The following is a 27,280-nucleotide window of genomic DNA, read 5'->3' on the forward strand; positions in this document are numbered from 1 at the left end:
ACAATGCTTAAGTGTGCCACCATGCAAGGCCTACACTTTGATAGAAGGGCTTTTGGTAGCAAACAAGCAAAAAAAGGTCACATTTAACCTCATCTTTTACAATTCATGCACCAGTTTTAAAAAACTACATTTACAAAGTTCTAAGGAGATCACTTCAAAAATGATATCAGAGACCAATATACTTCAAAGAGAAAAGCAACAGGCCTAAAGTCATTCTACAATGACATCTAAGATCAGCATTTTTCTTCTGACTGGGGAAAGCTGAGCTACATCTGTTCTAGCAGTGTAAAAAAATTAAACTGCTTCTATAGCTGTAAAACTTCAGTGGCAGCTTTGTTAAACGGATCTTTAAAGTAACAGCCATGGAATTTACAGGAGGACAAAGTAAACTAATTTTACTTGACCATGAATACTACTGGTCACGACTGATGTCACTTAACTCTAGAAAATATCACAAAGCGGCATTCTACTGCCCAGATGAGAAGATGGGAGTTTAAGTTAACCAGTTGATGTTTCCCATTGCTACATTACATGCCTCATTTTGTAACGGCATGGGTAAACAGTGAACCCAGGGCTCTAAAAACTGCTGAACACAACACGGCTGCCATGGTTGTCTACGGATGACGGTGGGAGAGCCACTTCCCTGGGTCCTATTCTTAAATCGGCAAATCAGCTGCTTACCTTCGACTATGTGGGGGCAAAAGACTTGGCTTTCCAGGTAGGACTCACCTTTCCATTTGCTACCTGTCAGGATGCATTCCAAGCCGTCCTTCATGGGTCCTCTAGCTAAGAGAGGAGCCACTTATCTCCGTTTAAATCTGGTTAGTGGCAAAGATTAGACTCAGCCAGGGGCTGAAATAATTGAGTTGGCGGGTTGAGAGCTCTGGCCCACATCAGTGCTCATGGTGAACGTGCATCCCTAAACCAACTGTTTACTGTTGTTTAGTTCAGTGGTTCCCAACCAGGGGTACTAGGACCTTGGATACTTGGCCTATCCACAGGGGGTACTTAAGAATCATGATACCATAGTCTTGGGGGGGGTTCTTCAGGGGTACTATGGACAGAGCAAAATTCAGTTGGTGTTACAGTAACCGAAAAAGGTTGGGAACCAGTGGTTTAATTGATTACAGAGGCCTGGTAAGCATCAACATCAATAAGTGTTTGGTCTACTACTGAACCGCGATATGATGGGGCACTGTGCTATACACGCATGCTACAGATATCAGTATGCAGGTCCCCTTTACATGTGGACTGTTTATTGCCCACAATGACCTAGCAATTCGATGGGACAAAAGGGGCTAGGGGGTTATGCACTTACCTCAGGCTCTTCTGTGAGGAGGAGTAAGGAAGGAAAGACAAGCGAGGGCAGGACACCTCAGCCAGCGAGGGCAGGACACCTCAGCCAGCGAGGGCAGGACACCTCAGCCAGCGAGGGCAGGACACCTCAGCCAGCGAGGGCAGGACACCTCAGCCAGCGAGGGCAGGACACCTCAGCCAGCGAGGGCAGGACACCTCAGCCAGCGAGGGCAGGACACCTCAGCCAGCGAGGGCAGGACACCTCAGCCAGCGAGGGCAGGACACCTCAGCCAGCGAGGGCAGGACACCTCAGCCAGCGAGGGCAGGACACCTCAGCCAGCGAGGGCAGGACACCTCAGCCAGCGAGGGCAGGACACCTCAGCCAGCGAGGGCAGGACACCTCAGCCAGCGAGGGCAGGACACCTCAGCCAGCGAGGGCAGGACACCTCAGCCAGCGAGGGCAGGACACCTCAGCCAGCGAGGGCAGGACACCTCAGCCAGCGAGGGCAGGACACCTCAGCCAGCGAGGGCAGGACACCTCAGCCAGCGAGGGCAGGACACCTCAGCCAGCGAGGGCAGGACACCTCAGCCAGCGAGGGCAGGACACCTCAGCCAGCGAGGGCAGGACACCTCAGCCAGCGAGGGCAGGACACCTCAGCCAGCGAGGGCAGGACACCTCAGCCAGCGAGGGCAGGACACCTCAGCCAGCGAGGGCAGGACACCTCAGCCAGCGAGGGCAGGACACCTCAGCCAGCGAGGGCAGGACACCTCAGCCAGCGAGGGCAGGACACCTCAGCCAGCGAGGGCAGGACACCTCAGCCAGCGAGGGCAGGACACCTCAGCCAGCGAGGGCAGGACACCTCAGCCAGCGAGGGCAGGACACCTCAGCCAGCGAGGGCAGGACACCTCAGCCAGCGAGGGCAGGACACCTCAGCCAGCGAGGGCAGGACACCTCAGCCAGCGAGGGCAGGACACCTCAGCCAGCGAGGGCAGGACACCTCAGCCAGCGAGGGCAGGACACCTCAGCCAGCGAGGGCAGGACACCTCAGCCAGCGAGGGCAGGACACCTCAGCCAGCGAGGGCAGGACACCTCAGCCAGCGAGGGCAGGACACCTCAGCCAGCGAGGGCAGGACACCTCAGCCAGCGAGGGCAGGACACCTCAGCCAGCGAGGGCAGGACACCTCAGCCAGCGAGGGCAGGACACCTCAGCCAGCGAGGGCAGGACACCTCAGCCAGCGAGGGCAGGACACCTCAGCCAGCGAGGGCAGGACACCTCAGCCAGCGAGGGCAGGACACCTCAGCCAGCGAGGGCAGGACACCTCAGCCAGCGAGGGCAGGACACCTCAGCCAGCGAGGGCAGGACACCTCAGCCAGCGAGGGCAGGACACCTCAGCCAGCGAGGGCAGGACACCTCAGCCAGCGAGGGCAGGACACCTCAGCCAGCGAGGGCAGGACACCTCAGCCAGCGAGGGCAGGACACCTCAGCCAGCGAGGGCAGGACACCTCAGCCAGCGAGGGCAGGACACCTCAGCCAGCGAGGGCAGGACACCTCAGCCAGCGAGGCCTGGGCCTTACATTCCCCCTGAGCAGCAAGCAACAGCCCTGGGCACACATTACCTGCAGCTGATGCAGTTCCCCCAAACAATGCACTTACCTCACTCTCTCCCTGCCACTGTTCAGATATAAAAACAAGTAGGGTCTTCTGTTTTAAAAAGAGTTACCAATCAATGAATCCTGCAAATCAATCATAGAATAAAGGGAATACTTAGACTATAGAAGAAACCAAAGTCTGAACTCCAATAGTTAACTAAATGACAGAAGCAAAACAAAATGAATAACAAAATAAACTTACAACTTTATAAGGTTCAGGAAAGAGAGGGGAGTGAGCTGGAAAGGCCTCTCCTCTCTGCTGGAATTCTTGATTTCGCCTTTCTCTTTCTTTCATACGGAGCACATTCCGGTCTTCACGGTTCATGTTGCTAACAACAGAGACACAGTCACTAAGCGTGGAGAAGAGAAAATGGCAACTTCCAAATACTTCTATCTACATGAAAAAACACCAAGTGACACTGCAGAGTATAAAGAAATACTGATACAACAACTTAGGGGAAGGGCATGTTCCAAATGGCTTAAAAGGGGACTAGAACATCTAAAACAAGTCTATAGAGTTATTACAATGATTCATGGTGATCAAAACTATACCATTTGTTATGGTATATGTTGGAACAACTGTGGGACAGAGATAACACAGTTAAATCAATAGAATTAATGAAATTAGCATTTGAACAGCTAGGCTATCTGCGTATACTGCTTCTTAACGACCCACTTATATTTTCTACAGTACATAACCCACCCTCCAATATATCAAGCCAATAAAAATATACAACAAATCATCATTTCATGTTGGTTGGTGTTTTTCTTCATCTATAGCAATATAATAGCTCATATTTCTGATGGCATGTGAAAACAAGCTTTTGGGCACTATATGCGGGAGGTAGCCTAGCGGTTAAGAGCATTGGGCCAGTAACCGAAAGGTCTCTCGTCAAATCCCTGAGCCGACTAGGTGAAAAATCTGTTGATGTGCCCTTGAGCAAGGCACTTAACACTAATCGCTTTGGATAAGAGCGTCTGCTAAATGACATTTTTTTTATGTACAATGTACCCTGGCCTCTGTTGCAATGATTTAAGGAGTGATGACAGTAAGATTACCCTGTCCCACCCCTACCATCAAAACGTGTGCTGTTTAACTGTTTCCTGGTTAGACTAGGCTACATAAGGCCAATGGCAATTCCCTGACTGCTCAATATGCTACAGGGTTGAGTCACCACTGAAAGCAGATGGTTTTATACCTTCCATTAACCATACATGTCAGGAACGGGAAGTAACAAAACTCATAACTGGTACGATACAGTCATTAAACTGCTTCTTTACAATGGCCACCATTAAAACTAAATTTATACCATTCAGTCTCATCAACACATTCGACCCCATCATGTGGCCTTTTAGCGTATGGTCCGAATAAATGAGGAACAGGAGATTGGTAGGTAAATAAAAACCTACCAAAGTTTTCCCAAAGACCTTCAGATAAGGAGTAGGTGTTACCTAACTAAAAGTATTCAAAAAAATTAGGGAATGCTGTCATTAGTATTTATATCAGTGGGACAAAGCCGACTGATCAGATATACAAACGTCCTGGCCCTCAGTAAAAGCTCCCCTCAATATTCATCCCATTTAAATAACCTGCTGTATATTATGAGGCAAGTGGGGGCTTAAAGAAAATTATCTGGAGAGCATCAACAACTCTATTACGGGTTTCAATGGCACCTGTGCAGTCTTGTGTGCCAGCTAAGTACACCAAAACTCAATCCTATGCCCCACGCTCTTCTCAATTTACAACATAGCTCAGGCAGTAGGAAGCTCTCATTCATTTATATGCAGATACAGTCTTAAACTCAGCTGGCCCCTCCACGGATTTTGTGTTAAACGTGTCCAACAAGCTTTCTCTGGCCTTAACCTTGTTCTGAACACCTCCAAAACAATGGTCATGTGGTTTGGTAGGAAGAAAGCCTCTCCCCACCGTTGTGATTACTTCCTCTGAGGGTTTAGCGCCTGAGGTAGTCACCTCATACAAGTACTTGGGAGTATGGCTAGATGGTACACTGTCCTTCTCTCAGCACATATCAAAGCTGCAGGCTAAAGTTAAATCTAGACTTGGTTTCCTCTATCGTGATCACTCCTCATTCACCCCAGCTACCAAACTAACCCTGATTCAGATGACCACCCTACCCATGCGAGATTACGGATATGTAATTTATAGATGGGCAGGTCAGGGTGCTCTCGAGCGGCTAGATGTTCTTTACCATTTGGCCGTCAGATTTGCCACCAATGCTCCTTATAGGACACATCACTGCACTCTATACTCCTCTGTAAACTGGTCATCTCTGTATACCCGTCGCAAGACCCAGTGGTTGATGCTTATTTATAAAACCCTCTTTGGCCTCACTCCTCCGTATCTGAGATATCTACTGCAGCCCTCGGCCTCCACATACAACACCCGTTCTGTCAGTCACATTCTGTTAAAGGTCCCCAAAGCACACACATCCCTGCGTCACTCCTCTTTTCAGTTTACTGCAACTAGCGACTGGAACGAGCTGCAACAAACACTCAAACTGGACAGTTTTATCTCAATGTTTTCATTCAAAGACTCAATCATGGATACTTAATGATAGTGGTGGCTGAGTAACGTATTGTATTGTTGTTTCTAGCTTCTTGCCTTTGTCTGTGCCCAATAATGTTTGTACCATGTTTGTGCTACTTCATGTTTTAACCATGTTTTGTGCTGCCATGCTGTTGTTGTCTTAGGTCTCTACGTAGTGTTGTGATGGCTCTCTTGTTGTGATGCGTTTAATCCCAGCCCCCATCCCCGCAGGACACCTTTTGGTAGGCCGTAATTTTTTCTTAACTGACTTAACTAGTTAAAGATAAAAAAATAAAAAATACCAGTAATCAAGTGTAAACAAGCCATTAAAATACATGACACTAGAATGAGGCCTTGCACTTTGACTTATGTTCAGCATGTCAGCTGTCAAGTTTCAAGATATTGGACTTTCAAAAAGCAGTGTTACTTGCCGCCTCATGATGATGTGGCAAGTGACACTTCGCTTCTTGAAAGTCTAATATCTTGAAAACTTGACTGCTGACATGCCAAACATTTTGGGACTGTATTAACAGTGAACTAATGAAACAAAAACAAAAATATAGTTTGAGTGGATTTTTCCTTTAAATTGAAACTGGGCCAGTAGAGGCTGCTGAGGGGAGGAAAGCTCATAGCAATTAATGGCTAGAATGGAGTCAATGGAATGGTATAAAACACATCAAAAACATGGTTTCCATGTGGTTGATACCACTCCGTGACTCCATTCCAGCCACTATTATGAGCCATCCTCCCCTCAGCCACCTCCACTGAACAACACACTGTAGCAATACGTGGACCAGCTTAATCTGATGTATACTGAACAAAAATATAAAATTCACCATGTAAAGTGTTGGTCCCATGTCTCATGAGCTGAAATAAAACATCCCAGAAATTTTCAATAAGCACAAAAAGCTTATTTCTCTCAAATTACAGGCACACATTTGTTTATATCCCTGTTAGTGAGCATTTCTCCTTTGCCAAGATATTCCATCCACCTGACAGGTGTGGCATATCAAGTAGCTGATTAAACAGCATGATCATTACAGGTGCACCTTGTGTTGGGGACAATAAAAGGCTACTTTAAAATGTGCCGTTTTGTCACAACACAATGCCAATGATGTCTCAAGTTGAGGGAGTGTGCAATTGGGATGCTGACTGCAGGAATGTCCACCAGAGCTGTTGCCAGATATAGAAATTAACATTAAATTACCATAAGCCGCCTCCAATGTGGTTTTAGATGATTTGGCAGTACATCCAACCGGCCTCACAACCGCAGACCACATGTATGGCATTGTGTGGGTAAGCAGTTTTCTGATGTCAACGTTGTGAACAGAGTGCCCCATGGTGGCGGTGGGGTTATGGTATGGGCAGGCAAAAGCTAGGGACAACGAACACTATTGTATTTTATCAATGGCAATTTGAATGCACAGAGATACCGTAGCAAGATCCTGAGGCCCATTGTCGTGTCCTTCATTTGCCGCCATCACCTCATGTTTCAGCACGATAACGAACGGCCCATGTCACAATTCTGGTTCTGTACACAATTCCTGGAAGCTGAAAATTTCCCATTTCTTCCATGGCCTGCATACTCAGAAATTACAACCATTGAGCATGTTTAGGATGCTCAAGATCAACATGTACAACAGCGTGTTCCAGTTCCTGCCAATATCCAGCAACTTCGCACAGCCATTGAAGAGGAGTTGGACAACATTCCACAGGCCACAATCAAAAGCCTGATCAACTATGCGAAAGAGTGAGTTGATTTAACTAGGCAAGTCAGTTAAGAACACATTCTTATTTTCAATGACGGCCTAGGAACGGTGGGTTAACTGCCTTGTTCAGGGGCAGAATTACAGATTTTTACCTTGTCAGCTCAGTGATTCAATCTTGCAACCTTACGGTTAACTAGTCCAACGCTCTAACCATCTGCCTCACGAGGAGCCCGCCTGCTGCGCGAATGCAGTAAGAAGCCAAGGTAAGTTGCTAGCTAGCATTAAACTTATCTTATAAAAAACAATCAATCATAATCACTAGATATAACTACACATGGTTGATGATATTACTAGTTTATCTAGCGTGTCCTGCGTTGCTTATAATCGATGCAGTGCGCATTCGCGAAAAAGGACTGTCGTTGCTCCAACGTGTACCTAACCATAAACATCAATGCCTTTCTTAAAATCAATACACAAGTATATATTTTTAAACCTGCATATTTAGCTAAAAGAAATCCAGGTTAGCAGGCAATATTAACCAGGTGAAATTGTGTCACTTCTCTTGCGTTCATTGCACGCAGAGTCAGGGTATATTCAACAGTTTGGGCCGCCTGTCTCATTGCGAACTAATTTGCCAGAATTGTACGTAATTATGACATAACATTGAAGGTTGTGCAATGTAACAGGAATATTTAGACTGATGGATGCCACCCGTTAGATAAAATACTGAACGGTTCCGTATTTTACTGAAAGAATAAATGTTTTGTATTCGAGATGATAGTTTCCGGATTCGACCATATGAATGATCTAAGGCTCGTATATTTCTGTGTGTTATTATGATATAATTAAGTCTATGATTTGATAGAGCAGTCTGACTTAGCGATGGTGGGCACCAGCAGGCTCGTAAGCATTCATTCAAACAGCACTTTCGTGCGTTTTGCCAGCAGCTCTGCTGTTTATGAATTCAAGCCTATCAACTCCCGAGATTAGGCTGGTGTAACCGATGTGAAATGGCTAGCTAGTTAGCGGGGTGAGCGCTAATAGTGTTTCAAACGTCACTCGCTCTGAGACTTGGAGTAGTTATTCCCCTTGCTCTGCGTGGGTAACGCTGCTTCGAGGGTGACTTGTCGATGTGTTCATGGTTCGAGCCCAGGTAGCGGCGAGGAGAGGGATGGAAGCTATACTGTTACACATGCAATACTAAAGTGCCTATAAGAACATCCAATAGTTAAAGGTATATGAAATACAAATGGTAGAGAGAAACGGTCCTATAATTCCCATAATAACTACAACCTAAAACTTCTTACCTGGGAATATTGAAGACTCATGTTAAAAGGAACCACCAGCTTTCATATGTTCTCATGTTCTGAGCAAGGAACTGAAACGTTAGCTTTCTCACATGGCACATATTGCACTTTTACTTTCTTCTCCAACACTTTGTTTTTGCATTATTTAAACCAAATTGAACATGTTTCATTATTTATTTGAGGCTAAATGTATTTTATTGATGTATTATATTAAGTTAAAATAAGTGTTCATTCAGTATTGTTGTAATTGTCATTATTAATTTTCTTTTTTTAAATAAATAAAATCGGCCGATTAATCGGTATCGGTTTGTTTGGTCCTCCAATAATCGGTATCGGCGTTGAAAAAGTATAATCGGTCGACCTCTAATACCTACTTTTTTTTTAAATTAAGGTATCCGTGTTCCTAGTCATGTGAAATCCATAGATTAGGGCCTAATGAATTCATTTCAATTGACTGATTTCCTTATATGAACTGTAACACAGCAAAATCTTTGAAATTGTTGCATGTTGCGTTTATATTTTTGTTCAGTATATATTACTAATACTGAAGACACTGCTACCAAACATGAAAGACTATACCTGCCCGAATGTTACCTTGAAAAGGTTCCTTTTACTCATTTTAACACTGATAAAAAAAGACGAAAGCTGTGCTACCAAACAAATTAGTAGAAAGGAATGGACTGATGGCAATGCTACCAAAACCAGCACCACAATTAGGCTACCCATAAAAACAACAATGGTAAAAATACATTTTTCACAAAATCCTAAAATATATGGCCAAATACACAACCATGTGTCCCCCAATTTAGATAGGAATTCGAAGAGGCCAAGCAAAGCACTTTCATACCAACCTCAGTAGCTAACTATATACATTACTTGAGCATGCAAAATGCAAGTCTAGTTGAAATATTAACTGGGGAGGGGGAAAAGACCTACTGTACTGGTAATAAGGCTTCCTGAACTCACTTCTATATGACAAACCAATACACTAACAGGTGTCTGAAGACCATGAGTTTAGGGCCATGCTTCTTTGAGAAACTGACAATTCCACCCTTCATATCGTCAACTATCACAATATGATAATGAAGTTTGGTGACAGTCTGACTAGCATAACAGCTAGACTAACGCTCTTCACAGGAAATGTAGACGGAAAACCAACAAGAGAAACCAACTAGTTGTGTTGCTTACCCTGACAGAGGCGACATGGCGCAAACCACAGAAACATTAGAAAGGGGATTCAGTGAAACTCCAGGGGATTCAGAAGTGTTGTCATGCTCTGCCAGTCTGCTCTCTGGTAGTATTCCTTTAAATGAGGAGACGTTCTCAAAACTGGGTTTCCTGATCTACAGCGGACATTACAGTAATTCCTTGGAGTAGAGATAAATCTGACTCAGGGAGAGGGAGGTTACTGCTAGTTCACGGGAGATACCACCCTGCCCAACAGCGGGTGTGCCAAAGGCAGGGGACAATAGGTGAAGTTGAAAGGAGGCTCTCTGTGTGTGAGAGAGATGGGGGGGTTGCCTGCATGAGTGCACAATGTGTCATACACTCTTGTAGGCGTTTCATATATATATAATTGGGACAAACGAGTTGTAATGCAAAATAGTACTGACAAGAGGTTACGGGTCTTTGTAAGTGTTAATTAAGGAAATAATTTTAAAATAAAATAATTCTAACAAGATGGAATGCCTATCACTGTGCTCAAGTGTGCCTTTACATCACAAGCCCAGCAGTAGACCAGAAGAAAAAAACACCACAGCCCTTCTAAACTAATTCATCTAATCTAAACAAAATCAATAGAGTAAACAGACAATCAAAGGAAGATGAATAGATTGGAGAAAAGCATACGCCTGGGTCTAAAATAGTGGAACAATCACGTTGGTGAATGTCTTAGCCTACACTTTAGGAGGAAAAATAAGGAGTGTCAACAGTTAAGATAATAGCAACCTCTTCCTGGAAAATGGAACAGTCCATTTAGTTCCATAAAAGGATATGTTATGCCATTGAGCCTCACCTCTTTGTGATGTCATGACTGAGGATGCCAAAGCCAACCAAAGTCTGTCTTCCCATCAACAAACTCCCTCCCCCACTATGCCCTGGAGCACTGGGTAAACTAGCAGCAATTTCTTTAAAGTAGAGCCCATTTTCTACTCAGAGATGGGTCAGCCCTGCTCAAAACACACTTCAGGCATTTCCAAGAAAGACATTTTCATCAGCAATATGACAACATAGGCCTAATATCCAGAAGTGTAATAACTAGACCTACTTGAATGGAAGTGGAAGAAACCAAAAACTAGCCTAATTCAAAGGCCCTAACCAATAAGTAGCCCTACCAAAACAGATTTTTTTGAAGCATTGTCTATGACCAGCAGGCTAATTGAATGCAATGAGAATTTTAGACCAATAGACCACTTTCTGTGCTTAGAAACATTGCAGCACAAAAGCGATGCACACATGTTGGTGGCAGAACAAGGGGGGGTTGTTATTTATAAAAAGCTTCTGCTTATGAGTGCATATCAAACTAATTTTGGATTATAATTGAATTTTAAGGCTCTTATATTAAGCAGGACGATCATGTTTGTGCCAACACTGCAAATCAACAACATTATACTTTAAAAAAAACACTTCAACCAGTAAAGTGGCTCTTTGGCTAGCTTTTGCTACAGCCTATATCAGTGAGCATTAGCATACTAGCTAACTGCTGCTGCATCCAAAATAGTTATTTTGCAAAGATCACAACCAAATATAATCTTAGCGACTGTTCAAGCAAGAATCAAAACATAATTGTAAACGTATGAGAACCCCAAAAAGTTATTTTGTTTAGAAGTAACAAAAATGTAAATCTAGCCTGTTGAATGCACAATTGGCAATGACTTAATTCTGCTAAATTTTAGTCATTTAGCAGACTCTACTATCTAGAACGATGACTTACAGGAGCAATTAGGGTTGAGTGCCTTGCTCAAGAGCACATCAGATTTTTCTCCTAGTCAGTTCGGGGATTCAAACCAGCAGCGTTTAGGTTACTGGACCAACGCTCTTAACCGCTAGGCTACCTGTCGCCTTCTTACTGCCGCCAAGAGTCATGTGCATCTGTGCGTTGTGTACGGGAAAAGGGTCTATAGCCGACACCTAGTCAACTTTAGCCTGATCTAATTTCCTTTTTTGTTTTTGCCTACTCCATTGCTCATTGTCAAGCCAAGGCACCCTGAAAATGAAATTCCTGGAAAACCGTTAGAGACGACAACGGCTGAAGTCTGAGGATACCACTCAACTGCGCGCAGCAGGATGTGTGCCACTCTCCGAATGGAAACACTAGGCCTAAGTGGACATTGATGACTAGAGCAAATCCATTAACACAGCTTGGGAAATACTATTTCCGATGCTTTAAATATACAAATTAAGGTGGACAGTCAGAAGCAGTTTGGGCGAGTCAATTGTTCGCAGGACTTTATTCTGCTAACTGTTCCAAATGTCCTAACTGAATTTGGTAAAAGGGCTTTTATGTGCTCTGCGCCATCGGCTTGGAACACCTTACCAAATACTTTAACTGGAAGAACTTGTCCCGATTGTTTTTTAAATCACTGATTAAGGATTGAGGCTGATTCCCTGACCTGTCAACGTTTTTAATTTGCTATTTTAATGATTTTGTTATGCTCTTGTGAATTGTATGTTTTTTAACTCCATTACATGTAGTTTTTCATGTTGTTTGTCTGTAATTGTGTAATGACTTGGTGCTGCCTATCTTGTCCAGGACGCTCTTGAAAAAGCCCTTCCTGGTTAAATAAAAATATGCCTATACATTCAATGGATAAAAAAATTAAGATTGGCCCATTTCAAAATGGTTAAAGGGGAAGTAAGATCATTCTTAACCCTTCAAATAATGCCAAGCTGTTTCTTACTAACATATTGATAAAAGCTAGCCTAGTTTTAAGTCGATTATGTAAGTAATGCCTTCTTAAATTTAGCTGAAAGTTCATGGCAATTTGTTTTAGATGACCCTCACAAACTTTTACAGATGCAAGCTGACTGTAGGTTTTTGAATATCTATTTAAAATATTAGCACATGTTATAGGACAAAGACAACCAGAGAAACATACAGCAGGGAGTTCCAATATGAGCAGAAAACTAGACAAGTTATATAGATAGCTAAAAATGACTGGCCATAATTCATTTTATTAGATATCGCAGGGATCCTACTTGAAAACAACCACAGATAAGCCATTTCCAGTTTTGCTAATCGCTCATCAGTCAATAGACATGAAATCACAATTACACTAAAACTGTGTAGGACATCAAATACTTCATAATAACAACCCAAATGTTAAGTGGCAGAGTTGCCCTTTAACAAAACCCACCTCTGAATGGTCTTGTTATTTCACTAAAACAGACAGTTCAAAGAAGCCTTATCTAGCCAGAGACAACATGTCACATTTGAACATAATCCTAGGCTTTATGATGCAGGCTTACATTACATTGTTGTAGGCTGTGTGTTCAATAAAATAGCTTGCATGATATGCTGTCATACAACTTTATTGTATTCAGAGTCCAAAGGAACAAATGCTGCAACATGGGCTGGTGAGCTTATGAAGCAATGAGCAGCATATGTTTTGCTGTGACCGGAAAAGCCCTTATGAAGCAGCTGATGGCTTATTAGTTTAACCAAGAGCTTGCCATTGGTGATGTAAGGGCCTCAAACTACTATCCAATGACTAGCCTACAGTATGCAGCATAAAACCAATTGCAAGGCTAGATTGTTAGTAAAATGCACAGTGTAGAAAACATTAGAAACAACTTCTTAATATTGAGTTGCATCCCACCCTTTTGCCCTCAGAACAGCCTCAACTACTCTAAGTATGGACTCCACAAGGTGTCTAAAGCGTTCCACAGGGATGCTGGCACATGTTGACGACAATGCTTCCCACAGTTGTCAAGTTAGCTGGATGTCCTTTGGGTGGTGGACCATTTCTGATGCACATGAGAAACTGTTGAGCATGAAAAACCCAACAGCTTTGCAGATCTTGACACCTGGCACCTACTACCATAACCCGTTCAAAAGGCACTTAAATATTTTGTCTTGCCTATTCACCCTCTGAATGGCATAAACACACAATCCATGTCTCAATTGTCTCAAGGCTTAAAACTCCTCCTTTAACCGCTTTTCTCCCATTCAGTGACATCAATAAGGAATCATAGACTAACCAGGTGAATGCTGTAATGGAAAGAGCAGGTGTTCCTAATGCTTTGTACACTAAGCGTATATACGAATATAAACTAGTCTGACTAAAAATAAAGCCCTATGCACAGCAGTGCATCTAGGTTGAGGTGCTGGTTTTGGCAGGAATATATATATATATTTTTTTTTTAAGTCTGACTAATAGTCTAGTCTGGGATGGGGGTTTGAAGCTGTTTTTTTGCTGTCAGCCGGTAGGCCAAATCTGCAGTTTCATCAACCCTTGACTGCAATCAAATCGAATCTGACAGGTGTAGACTAACATGATGACCAAGCCAGCTCTGCATGTGGAATTTGTCTATACTCACCAGACGCAATCAGGACACGCTGGTTGAAATATCAAAAACTCTGAACCAACTATATTAATTTGGGGACAGGCCGTAACATGAAACATTCATGGACATTTAGCTAGCTGTTGCTATCTTATTTGTTCTAAGAAACACTGAGTTGTTATTTTACCTGAAATGTACAAGGTCCTTTTTTTTTGGACCTTTGACAAATATCGACCCATTGAGTCAAACAAAGTCATGTGTTCTCTACTTCGACCATTAATCCACAGAAAAGGGGAAACCTAGTTAGTTTCTAGTAATCTCTCCTAATTCAGTCATCTGTGGATTGTATATGGTGGTTGGCAACCAACTTTAAAGTGCATTACTGCAACCAACTGGACTGAAGTGTGGACCTTGTTCATCTTTCAATCACCCACGTGGGTATATGCTCCTAAAAACCAATGAGGAGATGGGACAGGCAGGACTAGCAGTGCGTCAAGCATCTAAAATAGAACCAAGTTCTATTTTAGCGCCTGGTTACCAAGACGCTTGTTGACGCGCACGAGCAGTTTGGATGACTTGATTGAATAACATGTATGTGTACAATTCTTTTGCAACACAGCCGGTGTGTTCAGCATGTAACTGTGAAATACTTACTTACGGGCCCTTCCCAATAACGCAGAGAGAAAAAGAACAATAGATTATTTCCAACCTGAAACCCGCCATTTAAGCTTACAGATGTTATAAAAAAAAATTAAAAAAAATAAAAAATAAAAAAATACAGCATAAACTTAGACAAGCCTAAGTTTAGGCTATCTTGGATGGATGACTTGCCCTATGCATTCTTGCAAGGTACAACAAAAAAAACACTTTAGGCTACATTCACTCACTGACAGACCATCTGCTGGTATGACATTGGTTAAAACAAACTCTACAAGGATTGAAAAATCATTAACTCACCACCAGATAAAACAATACCCTAAAAATGTCTGTCATAACTCAGCTGTAAAGGCACACTTGAGAAGCTCACATTTGGCCTCAAAACAGTTAGGCTAGCTGACGCCACTGAGCAAACTTAAACAGTGTACATATCACTAACAAACTGAAATGGTCCACGCACTAGAAATAGCAACCTCAGAGCATTCTGTCAGGTTATGTCACCACCTGGTACAGCAACTGCACCACCCACAACCGCAGGGCTCTCCAGAGGGTGGTGCGGTCTGCACAACGCATCCCCGGGGGCAAACTACCTGCCCTTCAGGACACCTACAACACCCAATGTCACAGGAAGGTAAAAAATATCATGGACAATAACCACCCGAGCCACAGCCTGTTCACCCATCTTCCATTCAGAAGGCGATGTCAGTACAGGTGCATCAAAGCTGGGACAGAGATTTAAAAACAGCTTCTATCTCAAGGCCATCAGATTGTTAAACAGCCATCACAAGCACAGAAAGGCAGCTGCCTACCTACAGACTTAAAATCATTGGCCACTTTAATAAATGGAACACTAGACACTTTAATAATGCCACTTAAAGAATGTTTACATATCTCGCATCACTTATCTCATTTGTATATACTGTATTATACACCATCTATTGCATCTTAGCCACTCTGTCACTGCTCATCCATATATTTTATATATTCTTATCCCATTCCTTTACTAGATTGTGTGTATGAGATTTTGTTGTGTTATTGTTAGATATTACCTGTTAGATACTGCTGCACTGTCGGATGTAGAAGCATAAGCATTACGCTAACCTTGCAATAACATCTGCTAACCATGTGTATGTGACCAATCAAATCTGATTTGATTAAACATGAAGTTGAGATGAATTCACACAGAAGCATAGCTATGAGCACATAAACAGACAACCCTATACTTACAGAATAATGATGGGACAGAAATTAAGTAGCTAGCCTAAGAGAAACAACAAAGTCTTAATGTAAACAATTACTTCATCTAAATACAACCACACTTTCCCAAAACCCCCGTCTAAAATTACTGACAGTCTACAGGTGTTTGCTAATTAACATGAACTGTTCATAAACAGAAAATTGCACCACTTATTTACATTGAAACAAGAAAAACGATTAAAACTTACTGTACCAAGAATTATGCTTGCCACCAGAGGGCATGTCTCAGTGAAATGTGTAATTATGTAGCAACTATTAAAACTTGAGGCTGCCCTTCCCCCACCGTAACACTTAAAATGGCTTCCTAGACCCAGAAAGTCAAGTCGTTGGAGAAAAATTAAGATATTTAGCTCCGTTTTGCAAATTTAATTAAATGGGACGTAAGTGAAGACACTGGGGTTCACATTGAAGAAAGTATAACTAAACACATGATTGTTGTTACAGCAGTGCTCATGTAAAGGGAAACTCCCCCCAAAAAATGTTTTAAAGAGTATAGTACAACATGACCACTAAGCCAGGGATGCATGCAATGCCATCATGCATTGGTCTGGTTTGATATAAAAATCAGAGAAAAATACCTTCAAAGAAAAATGTATTCGTTTGTGTATCAACACCCAGTGGGTCATTTAGTCAGAGGGTTCTCAAACTTTTTTTTACAATGACAGAATCAAAGTATTGACTTTATTAGCTGTAAACATTACCAAAAAAATACAAATTTACTTCGAACACATTCCTGTCTAACTTGTTTGCTGTAATAAAACAAATGAATTTATTAAATCACATATTCAACGACTTCCAAACAAAAATGACCAGAGATTATCGCTGAATGTCTGACTCGCGGCTTCAGACAGTTGACAAAATACTCACTTACTAAAATGCTAGCCAACTTGCTAGCCGTCGCAAGCTTCCATGCAAACTTACATATCAACTAGTTAACTACAGTAACCACGAGTGTAAACTAAATATTTTCCCCTTCAAGTCAGAAAAATACTTGATTCTGTCAACATTTGAATAACATTGTCGACGGTACGGAAACTTACAATGGAAAGTCACCATGGATTGGTAATTAGCTTGCTAGCATTTGCTAAAGACGTACAACGTAAACTAGAGATATCCTGTTGCTCGCTATTAGTAACTACCACTTGCTCGATATTACTGGCAACCTAGCCACCTTTCATATACACACAATAGCTAAATTGCAATGCAAATCAATTGTTACCATAACAGCTAACTAGTATATAACAGTAAACATTTTAACTAATGTTAGTTGTTTATTACCTCTTGTCTTCTTTTTAGGCCCAAACCATTATAGCTATTGGAAAGCCCTTTCTCTTTGTCTTTTCCACTTTCCAGTTAACGAAATGGACCCGACAAAAATGTAACAATAATAGTAAAAATACTCAAAACGTGTGAACAGGCTACATCCTCTATCAAGTATAGCTGTGATAACAGCAAAAAATTAGTCGTCATTATTTTCTCTATCCATTTTTATAACAAAAGCTAGCAAGGTGCCTAACTAGGCAGCGATGAGTGGATGCATGAAGCCAGCAGCTGGGATGAATTCGGTTCCCTAAACTTGATCACGTGATCATGGCGTATTCTCAGGATTCGGATCATGACTACTATTTTAGAAAGTCATATTTTATTATTGTGTTTTTAATAAATACATCAATGAATGAATGTATCAGACAATAACATTGCTAAAAGGAAGTTATTCTGAATGCTTTCAACGAATTTAATCATTTGACCCAGGCGTCTTCTTCTTCTTCAAATGTCCATGGTCGGGTCGCAACCAACTGAAAGGTGTTGCATACACTGCTTCCTACTGTACTGGAGAATGATTGGTTAGTTGCCCTACCAACTGTTGCCCTACCAAGCACCATGTTATTCCCATCACTCTCTTTTGGCCTCATGCCCTGTACCCGTCTTCCTCTCATTTTCACTGCCTCAGCATATGACACCTGTACTACTCTGATCCTGGCAAACTCAACCTGCGTTTCTCCCACCAGACAATTCTGACCATGGGTATCCCTACAGTTAACACATTCTACATTTTCATTTGAGTAATTTAGCAGATGCTCTTATCAGAGCGACTTACGGTGGGCAATTAGGGTTAAGTGACTTGCTCAAGGATACAGACAGATTCTTCACCTAGTCGGCTCGGGGATTCGACCAAGTGACCTCTCAGCTACTCGCCCAAACACTCTTAACCGCTAGGTTACCTGCCGCACACACAAATGTTTCCACCGATACTACACATTATGTGTTGTCAACCAACCTGACACCACATATGGATCAGCAAGATGGCAAGAATCCATTCTCCCCATAAATCTCACTTCCACTGGGCCAGAATCATCTTTATCATCATCGGGACGAGGTTCGACCTCGGACATCTTCAGTGCACCTGCCACTACAATCTTCTTCGCAACAGCGCTTCCCTCTTGCATTATTGGCATATTCAACAACGCTTAAGAAATATATTACCTTCAACAGTGTTGTCTTGTGATCAAGCCATTAATGATTTGTGATTGGGTTATTATAGGGTTATTATTGGGTCCGATGTTCCTTTCCTTCTTACTCGCTGTCCATTTCCACATCTCCACACTTTTTCAGCTCATCCGCTGTAGTAGTAAACTGTTCAAATTGTTATTTTCTTACTTTCCTCCTTGTCGTGTCACCACAAAAACCCTGCAAACATTCTAGTCGTAGGTCCCACACACCTCCACCATGCTTCAATAAGAGAAAACCATGTGACCTCAAACAGGTCATAGGCTTCATTATGTTTTGCAATTTGTGTTATGTTTTCTGACCTTTAGGCCCATTGGAGTGCCATCCCACCGATCAGGACTCAAACTCAGATCACAGATTAAAAGTACATTGACCCAATGGGTGGCCCAATCAGGACTAAGTCCAACACATTACTGCAGTTTCCCAACTTCAGTACTCAAATACCCCCAACAGCACATATTTGTGTTGTAGCCCAAAACAAGCACACCTCGTTCAACATGTCAACTAATCATCAAGCCCTAAATGAGTTGAATCAGTTGTGCTGTTGGGGGTACTCGAGGACCGGAGTTGGGAAACACTGACTTTTGGCACTGTAGCTATTTTATTTGGCTAAGATTGCTACAACATGATATTGCAGCAAATTTGGGGGTCACAAACTAAGACTTTAACTTGGGCCCAGGGACTATCATCGCAACACCTTAGCCGTTACACCAAGAGATCCATTCACTACCCGGCCCTTCCTATGGGAAAACACACCCCCAGACTTCTCTATCATTAGCCCCACGCCCGGGCACACCTTCGATTGCCCTACAGTACTGCCATCCTTTACGAAAAAAAACATTGCAGTCAGAGTGCAGTATAACTGCAGTATGCTGCAAATACTGCATCCCAAAATATTTTTTTACTAGTGGTTTTGCAGTGTAACTGTAGTTATCTTGCAATTACCATATCCAAAAATACCAGTTGACTGCAGTTACTGCACTTTTACTGCAGCTTCAAAATGGCAAACTTTTTTTTTTGTAAGGGTAACGACATAGGAAAACATGCAGTTTACTAGGATACAGATTTTTTCTTTTTTTTAATGTGTGATGAATTTCACAGGGTGGTGAAAGTGCAAGGTGATGAGCTTGATGCTCCTTTCAATACATTGAGGGTGTTATTCTGGTGACATGATGACCGATGTTTGGTTACCATTTGACAAATTAAAATAATCTCGCTCTTTTGTCCATAATAGTCTCGTCATATAGGCTACACCTGTACTCTATCGGCGAGCTCTTGGCTATGGGCCATAGTGGTTTTGATACCATTATTCTGTTAGTATTATTTATTATTTCCTCTCTTAGTTCGCTATATAACTCAATATTGTTTCTGACAAAACTATCAGACGAGTTGAAAATTCAACAGAAACCCATCTATTTTTCTATTCGGTACATGGGAATTTAACTGCAAAAGTAATTTATGTGCACTACGTCATCACAGACAGGCTTTTATCCACAACAAGTCAATTTGATGGAAACATTTCTGCTGAGAAAATGCAGAGATTTTATTTATGCAGCTTTTTTAATATTGGCATCAAAATCTGTCACCAATTGGATGGAAACCTAACTAATGACATTCAATTTAGCATTGAAAAAAATGCGCAAGTTAGAGTTTGTTCCACCTGAGCGAGTCTGTTCACAAGTCAGAGACCACTACCATGACACACGAAATGCATTTCATGGATCCCTTTTTTTTCCTTTTTAAAAAAAAATAAATGCCTCTTAAGGGGAAAGTAATCCAAAAGTAACAAAAACTAATCAGATCACATTACTGATTACAATTGGACAGGTAACTAACTAGTAACTAACGGATTATATTTAGAAAATAACCTACTCAAACCTGCTGCTTGTTCATTACAATTTACACCGTATACTTCGTAAGACAACTCCTGATCAGCTAGAGGGTCAGAGTGGAGCTCAGGTTAATGTCATGGTGGAACACAATACATATAAATCTTTTTCATTTCTTCTTTTTCTTCTTGGGAGGACCTTGATCTGAATCACTTCCTTCTGATGAATCAGAGGCCGAGCTGCTTGAACTGCTAGAGGAAGAGGAGCTAGAGCTGTCAGAACTGTCACTACTGCTGTCACTGTCGTCTGACGAAGAGCTTGAGGAGTCACTACTGTCAGACGATGAGTCACTGGAAGAGCTGTCAGAGTCACTGCTGCTGCTACTACTACCACCACCACTTGCATCCTTTGACCTGAAAGCAAGTGGCACATTTACAAAACCATTATTACATAAGCAGAATAGTGAGTACATTACAGAAGGCATATTGCAGGCATAGCCTAGATCTCTACTGCATATAACAGAAAAGTGTGTCGAGTGGACTATGCTCTACCCATTTGAGATCTAAACTCAGCAAAAAAAGAAACGTCCTCTCACTGTCAACTGCGTTTATTTTCAGCAAAATTAACATGTGTAAATATTTGTATGAACATAACAAGATTCAAAAACTGAGACAAACTGAACAAGTTCCACAGACATGTGACTAACGGAAATGGAATAATGTGTCCCTGAACAGGGGGAGGGGTCAAAATTAACAGTCAGAATCTGGTGTGCCCACCAGCCCACCACATTAAGTACTGCAGTTTTTTTTTTTACCTTTATTTAACTAGGCAAGTCAGTTAAGAACAAATACTTATTTTCAATGACGGCCTAGGAACAGTGGGTTAACTGCCTTGTTCAGGGGCAGAACGACAGATTTTTACCTTGTCAGCTCAGGGATTCGATCTTGCAACCTTTCGGTTACAAGTCCATCGCTCTAACCACTAGGCTACCTGACACCCCGCAGTGAATCTCCTCCTCATGGACTGCACCAGATTTGCCAGTTCTTGCTGTGAGATGTTACCCCACTCTTCCACCAAGACACCTGCAAGTTCCCGGACATTTCTAGAGGGGGGAATGGTCCTAGCCCTCACCCTCCGATCCAACAGGTCCCAGACGTGCTCAATGGGATTGAGATCCGGGCTCTTCGCTGGCCATGGCAGAACACTGACATTTCTGTCTTGCAGGAAATCACGCACAGAACGAGCAGTATGGCTGGTGGCATTGTCATGCTGGAGGGTCATGTCAAGATGAGCCTGCAGGACGGGTACCACATGAGGGAGGAGGATGTCTTCCCTGTAACGCACAGCGTTGCGATTGCCTGCAATGACAACAAGCTCAGTCCGATGATGCTGTGACACACAGCCCCAGACCATGACGGACCCTCCACCTCCAAATTGATCCCGGTCCAGAGTACAGGCCTTGGTGTAACGCTCATTCCTTCGATGATAAACGCAAATCCGACCATCATCCCTGGTGAGACAAAACCATGACTCGTCAGTGAAGAGCACTTTTTGCCAGTCCTGTCTGGTCCAGCGACAGTGGGTTTGTGCCCATAGGCAACAACGTTGCCGGTGATGTCTGGTGAGGATCTTCCTTACAACAGGCCTGCAAGCCCTCTCTCATCCTATTGCAGACAGTCTGAGCACTGATGGAAGGATTGTGCGTCCCTGGTGTAACTCGGGCAGTTGTTGTTGCCATCCTGTCCCTGACCCGCAAGTATGATGTTCAGATGTACCGATCCTGTGCAGGTGTTGTTGCACATGGTCTGCCAATGCGAGGACGATCAGCTGTCCGTCCTGTCTCCCTGTAGCGCTGTCATAGGCGTCTCACAGTACGGACATTGACATTTATTGCCCTGGCCACATCTGCAGTCCTCATGCCTTCTTGCAGCCTGCCTAAGGCACGTTCACACAGATGAGCAGGGACCCTGGGCATCTTTCTTTTGGTGTTTTTCAGAGTCAGTAGAGAGGCCTTTACAATGAAGAGCTGTAAAGTTACTTGTATTTTTACAAATTATCTTTGAAAGACAGGGTCCTGAAAAAGGGACGTTTTCTTTTTTTGCTAAGTTTATCTGCAACAGTCATATTGTTGGAACAATTTTATGGGGTTTAGAGCTAAAAAGTGACGCTGTGACAGTTACCTTTTCTTCTTTGTTTTTTTCTCATTGGAGCTTTCCTTTCCTGGTCTGAATAGTGAATAGAGATTGAGTTAGTTACAACATTCCATGGCTGAAAAAATTCCAAAGATTATTCTAAACCAACCAGGGGGAAATAAAAGTGAAAAGAAACTTGGCAACACTTATGAATCATTGTACAGAGGAAATGAACTCCCAATGAATAGTTATACTGTATCTCCTCTAGATGGCAGTACTAGACAGTTATGAGGTTGGGTTACAGTACTAGCCTTGTAAATACTGTCAGACTAATTACTGCTGTAACCATACAGCAAACCATTTCTGTAAACTCAGGCTATTGCAGTACACTGTAGCCACAAAATACTGATTTGAAGTGTTCAAAATCATGACTATGCAGCCTATTCAAAAGTGACATCAAATGGTAGACACCAAGGTCACGTTCATTAGGGTAAATGTTTTGCAATAGAAATTGAAAATCAGTGTTTCTTTTTGGAAATGCTCAAGTAGTAGGCCTACCTCTCCGTTTCCAAAAAATGTCTCCCTAATAGACACGACCAAGGTGACTTTCCACAGTGTTAACATCTTCAGAACTCAAAAGTGATCTTCTATCAAGCTGACTTAATAGTAAGACAGCAGTCACCCAATACAAATACATACTTGTGGCTGACTTACCCTGTGGCATTGACCTGTTTATTTTGATTTTCTTTCAGTTTATTTTTCATTTCTGTTGTCCTTGATGGCCTGTGAAGGTATTTTCGTTTGCCAGTACACTCATATGTCCAGTGTCCAAACTCCAAACACTTCTGACACCGAACATGTTGTTTATTTGCCTCCCTGTTTGAAAAAGAGACATGAGTAAGAGTTATTTATAACTGTAGGTAGACTTTAACATCGTGTACCCCCCCCCCCCCTCCCCCCCTATGTTAATGGGACCTAGCCCCTCACTACAATGGTAGCAATAGTTGGATAATCCCTGCTGTTTCTTGGGCCAAATCAGGATAAGTGGAGTCAGGACACTTTTTCGGAAGAATTGAGTAGCTTCCCTGACCGTATCTGAGTATCTAAAGCCTTTGTTAAGAGATCTTGAGACCAATGTAGCACAGGTAGTTGCTGGCTCAAGCACTATGCCTGTTCCCCAGTCGCTAGTGTTGTACTTGAGTTTTTAGGAAAAGACTATACGGGCACTCCTGACGTGCAAACCAGGGTTAGCCTCAGGATTTGAGAGTGAAATACTTACGCTCTTGTCTCTAACATGTAGGCGCAGCATTTTTAACGAACAGTCCCATTACAAGTCAATGTTGAACTAACTAGATCTCAACTTATTTTTCAAAGGGAACCGTTATTGACCCGGCCTTCAGTATGCTGGTCTGTATCCATTTTTCCTCACACGCAACAAACAATTTGGCCGAGCCTAACCTAACTACAGACCAAATGTTGTCCCAAGCAATCAGAATGTAAATATTGTATTCAACATACTGGTTTGTAGAGACTTACGTCTTTCTAAGGTAGACTTCTTTCAAACTGAATATCCATGGGGTAACCATGGTAACAGTCTGATGTTTAGTCAAGGTCAGGTTCTGTTTTAGATTTTGGTTAGTTGTTTTTTAAGTCAGCAGTGTCCTTGTAGTCTCTCCCGAATAGTTTGTTAGCTAGCTAGTCTGATTAATCAGGCTGTAATAAACAAATGAACAACTGAGCTCAACTTCGAGGCACATAGCAGAGTCTGAATACCTATGTAAATAAGGTTTCTGTTTTATTTATAATACATTTGCAGAAATTTCTAAAAACCCGTTTTCGCTTTGTCATTATGGGGTATGTATTGTGTGTAGATTGCAGAGGAAAATGTTATTTTTAATGCATTTTCGAATAAGGCTGTAACTTAACATGTGGAAAAAGTCAAAGGGTCTGAATACTTTCTGAATGCACTGTATATGGTTTGGTACTGAAGTAAAGTTAGTTTTACATTGAATATTCAGTTCTCTCGACAACTGCTATTGAACAAAACATGCCATAACAATTTTATATCCTAAATCAGGGGAGGATGGAGAATAGACATCTTTGTGTGAATTGTTTTATTTATTCAGATTTCAAATTGATTGTTCTCCATCAGAGAAAATAGTCAGGTGAACAATACTTTCCCGTGGATATTTTGTCTCAAACTTTTAATTACCTAGCAAGCAAGTTAGCTAGATAGTTAAAAATTAAGGCATCCGCATACTAACGTTAGCTACGTTCGGTTTGCTCCTAGCAGAACTTGGCTAGGCAAAGTGAACGTCTGACTCGCATACTCCCTAAAGACCTTCGCTTGAAAAACGAGAAACAAGCTTCTATATTACTGTGTCACTCTTGAGACGCAGTAGCCAGTATACACTTCCTCTAAATAGTATGAATTAATCTAAGATTTAAAAAATTACAGATTTCTTTAGTTATGGTTTTGTCGAGCAGTTCTTAGTCACACAATTTTACATCTAAGATGTTTAGTGCAGTATTTCTCAAGCTAAAAAAGTTGCATAAAAATCCCTAATATTGACCAATTACTGACAAAGGGGCGTAGGTTTTGGCTACCAAATTTCGTCTTGCCTAAAGCACAAACCAGTAGGGTCCATCTACTGACCAAGTATTACATTCCGCGCCCACTACGCATAACTTACTACATGTCGTCCTCACTGCTGTGTACCAGTGTTCTATTTTTTGTATTTAACCTTTAACTAAGCAAGTCAGTTAAGAACACATTCTTATTTACAATTTTGTCTACCGGGGAACAGTGCCTTGCTCAGGGGCAGAATGACAGATTTTTACCTTGTCAGCTCGGGGATTCGATCCAGCAACATTTCGGTTACCGGCCCAACGCTCTAACCAACCTTACTGCGAGGGAAGTTGCTAACAGAACCGCGGGAGAGCAGTTCACGGCAGGTGGGGTCGAAGGACACTGTGTACCGGTGTCACCTAAACTAACTAACTAGCAGCCTCCTTCGGTGGGGTTTTGGGTAGTTGGAATCCAGCAATGGTGCATTTACTGCCACCTACCGTGCTGGAGTGTGGGCCAGAGCCAGCAGCCTCAATGGTAGTGGGCGTGATATGTAGTGGACGTGATATGTAATAGCCGCAGTCTGCAGATAGACATTATTGACACAAACAGCCAATAGTGTGGAACTGTAGCCCGCATTTTGGGGCATTCCTGCATACTGGCATTCATGAACACCCACCTCGAGCGTCCCATGGTTCCTTCGTGAAACTCCCCTAAAGCATCCCATTAGTTCCCACATGAACACACACACTGCAGGAAAACTGTGCCCAACAGGTGGGGGGGGGGGGGCAAAGGACACGGTCTACCAACCATAGCAAAGCAGGCATTGTGACGTGGAACAGTAGCCTGGGAATAGAACGTTTGGAAGGCAAGTTGGTGCTCAATAAAACTAATAGTAGATGGCAGGGTGGAAAATGTGGCCTGTTTTCTCATGATTACTTCAAAACTACAGCAAGCAGCTGGGCCATATGGTACTATTATGAAACTGGGCTCCACAGCAGATGCAATTAACTAGTTTTTAATCAGAAAAAAACATTGTTAAACATTTCATGTGTCCTGCATAACATTATTGTGCATTAACGCCACCTACTGTACTGGAGCACTCACACCTGTCCTAGCTTAAACATTTACCCAGATATATAGTAGGGGTTCCGAACGCCGAAAAATTGCAGGCCGCAATTGCACCCTTCCACGAACAGCCAGAAAAAAAACCTTGCCGAAGACCAAAACGTCACAATTTAGTCATAAATACACGAACCTTTCGGATGGTAAACATACGGACGCTTTTACCCAGCTAACGTTAGCGCTAGCTAACTTATGTTTCGGCTATCCAACGTGCAGACAGTATGATATATATGCTTGTTAGCCAAATAAACATATACTATTTATTAAATGTAACCATTTAATTTGTTAACTTTGTACATCATTATTTCCCACATCTCAAACAACGTTGTAGGTAACGTTACAGTAGCTAGCTAACTAGCCTTTAGTAAGAATACTATTGTTAGCTAGTTAGCCAAATATTCGCAACTCCACATTACTTATTGCTCTAAGTAAACACGGGGATCACTATATACGCTGAATCGAGTAAGTACACCAAAATTCTTAAGAATTTTAGTCATAAACAAACTTACGCTTGCCGACGGGCAATAATTCTGTGCATGGGTGTCGCCATGTTGCAATTTGGTTGAAATGTAGCTACTTCCGGGATGGCGAAACAAAAAGATGCCGATTGGGCGACATGAGGACACCGCTAACCAATCAAAAGCCTATGGTTGATGCCAGTGATGTGTAGAAACCCTGGGTGACTGCCAGGGGAGCTGTATTGAAGCCACCACGCAACCATCTTGGTAATCCACATTTGTAAAAAATATTTTGGAATCTATAGTTTGGAAGCTATATAAATATATTAAATAATGTCTACATTCATTTTTGACACATTTATTTATTCTATTACAGACACCTTAATGCATACTTTTACTTTAAATTATGTGAGCTACAAACACATATATATAACTATTAGAGAGTACCCTTTGTTACTGTCCCCACTACAACAGAAAAAAATACTTAAATATATGTACTTTGTCCTTGAAACATTTAAGTGAATTACTGTAGAATTCCATTCATTCCTATGGAGAACTGCTCCTACTAGGGAGTGCCAATATGGCCCGACCGGTGTATTCAAAGCCACTCAATGGCCAATAGACAGCATTAGCAATTCAGGGTTTATTATAATTATTTTACCAGGTAAGATTTTACCAGGTAAGTTGACTATGAACACATTCTCATTTTTTAGCAACAACCTGAGCAATAGT

The 27,280-nt window shown here is 42.2% G+C and overlaps 2 protein-coding genes across 4 annotated transcripts in view; both read right to left on the reverse strand.

The window, feature by feature from the left end:
- Nucleotides 1-17,514, reverse strand: part of LOC129868222 (AF4/FMR2 family member 4-like) — a 29,805-nt gene extending 12,291 nt beyond the window's left edge. The window contains exons 1-2 of one of the 2 annotated variants that reach the window (XM_055942009.1): nt 17,206-17,514; nt 3,150-3,276 (exon numbers count right to left, since the gene is read on the reverse strand). In XM_055942009.1, coding sequence (XP_055797984.1) covers nt 3,150-3,272 — 123 coding nt within the window. In that variant the 5' untranslated portion in view covers nt 3,273-3,276; nt 17,206-17,514. Of the gene's footprint in view, nt 1-3,149; nt 3,277-9,699; nt 9,960-17,205 lie in introns of those variants that run through there. The other variant, XM_055942008.1, reaches the window with a different exon arrangement.
- Nucleotides 17,515-19,936: 2,422 nt separating this feature from the next.
- Nucleotides 19,937-26,706, reverse strand: LOC129868224 (zinc finger CCHC domain-containing protein 10-like). 2 transcript variants are annotated; one of them, XM_055942010.1, is made up of 4 exons: nt 26,600-26,706; nt 23,111-23,272; nt 22,445-22,489; nt 19,937-20,677 (listed from the first exon to the last, which is right to left on the reverse strand). In XM_055942010.1, the coding sequence occupies exons 1-4, from the start codon at nt 26,638-26,640 to the stop codon at nt 20,434-20,436; spliced, it is 492 nt and encodes a 163-aa protein (XP_055797985.1). In that variant the 5' UTR covers nt 26,641-26,706; the 3' UTR covers nt 19,937-20,433. The 2 variants fall into 2 exon arrangements, with proteins under 2 accessions (XP_055797985.1, XP_055797986.1); XM_055942011.1 differs by lacking the exon at nt 26,600-26,706 and adding an exon at nt 25,238-25,430.
- Between the last annotated feature and the right edge of the window lie 574 nt (nt 26,707-27,280).

Source organism: Salvelinus fontinalis, chromosome 13 (assembly GCF_029448725.1).
Source record: "Salvelinus fontinalis isolate EN_2023a chromosome 13, ASM2944872v1, whole genome shotgun sequence".
Taxonomy (NCBI): domain Eukaryota; kingdom Metazoa; phylum Chordata; class Actinopteri; order Salmoniformes; family Salmonidae; genus Salvelinus; species Salvelinus fontinalis.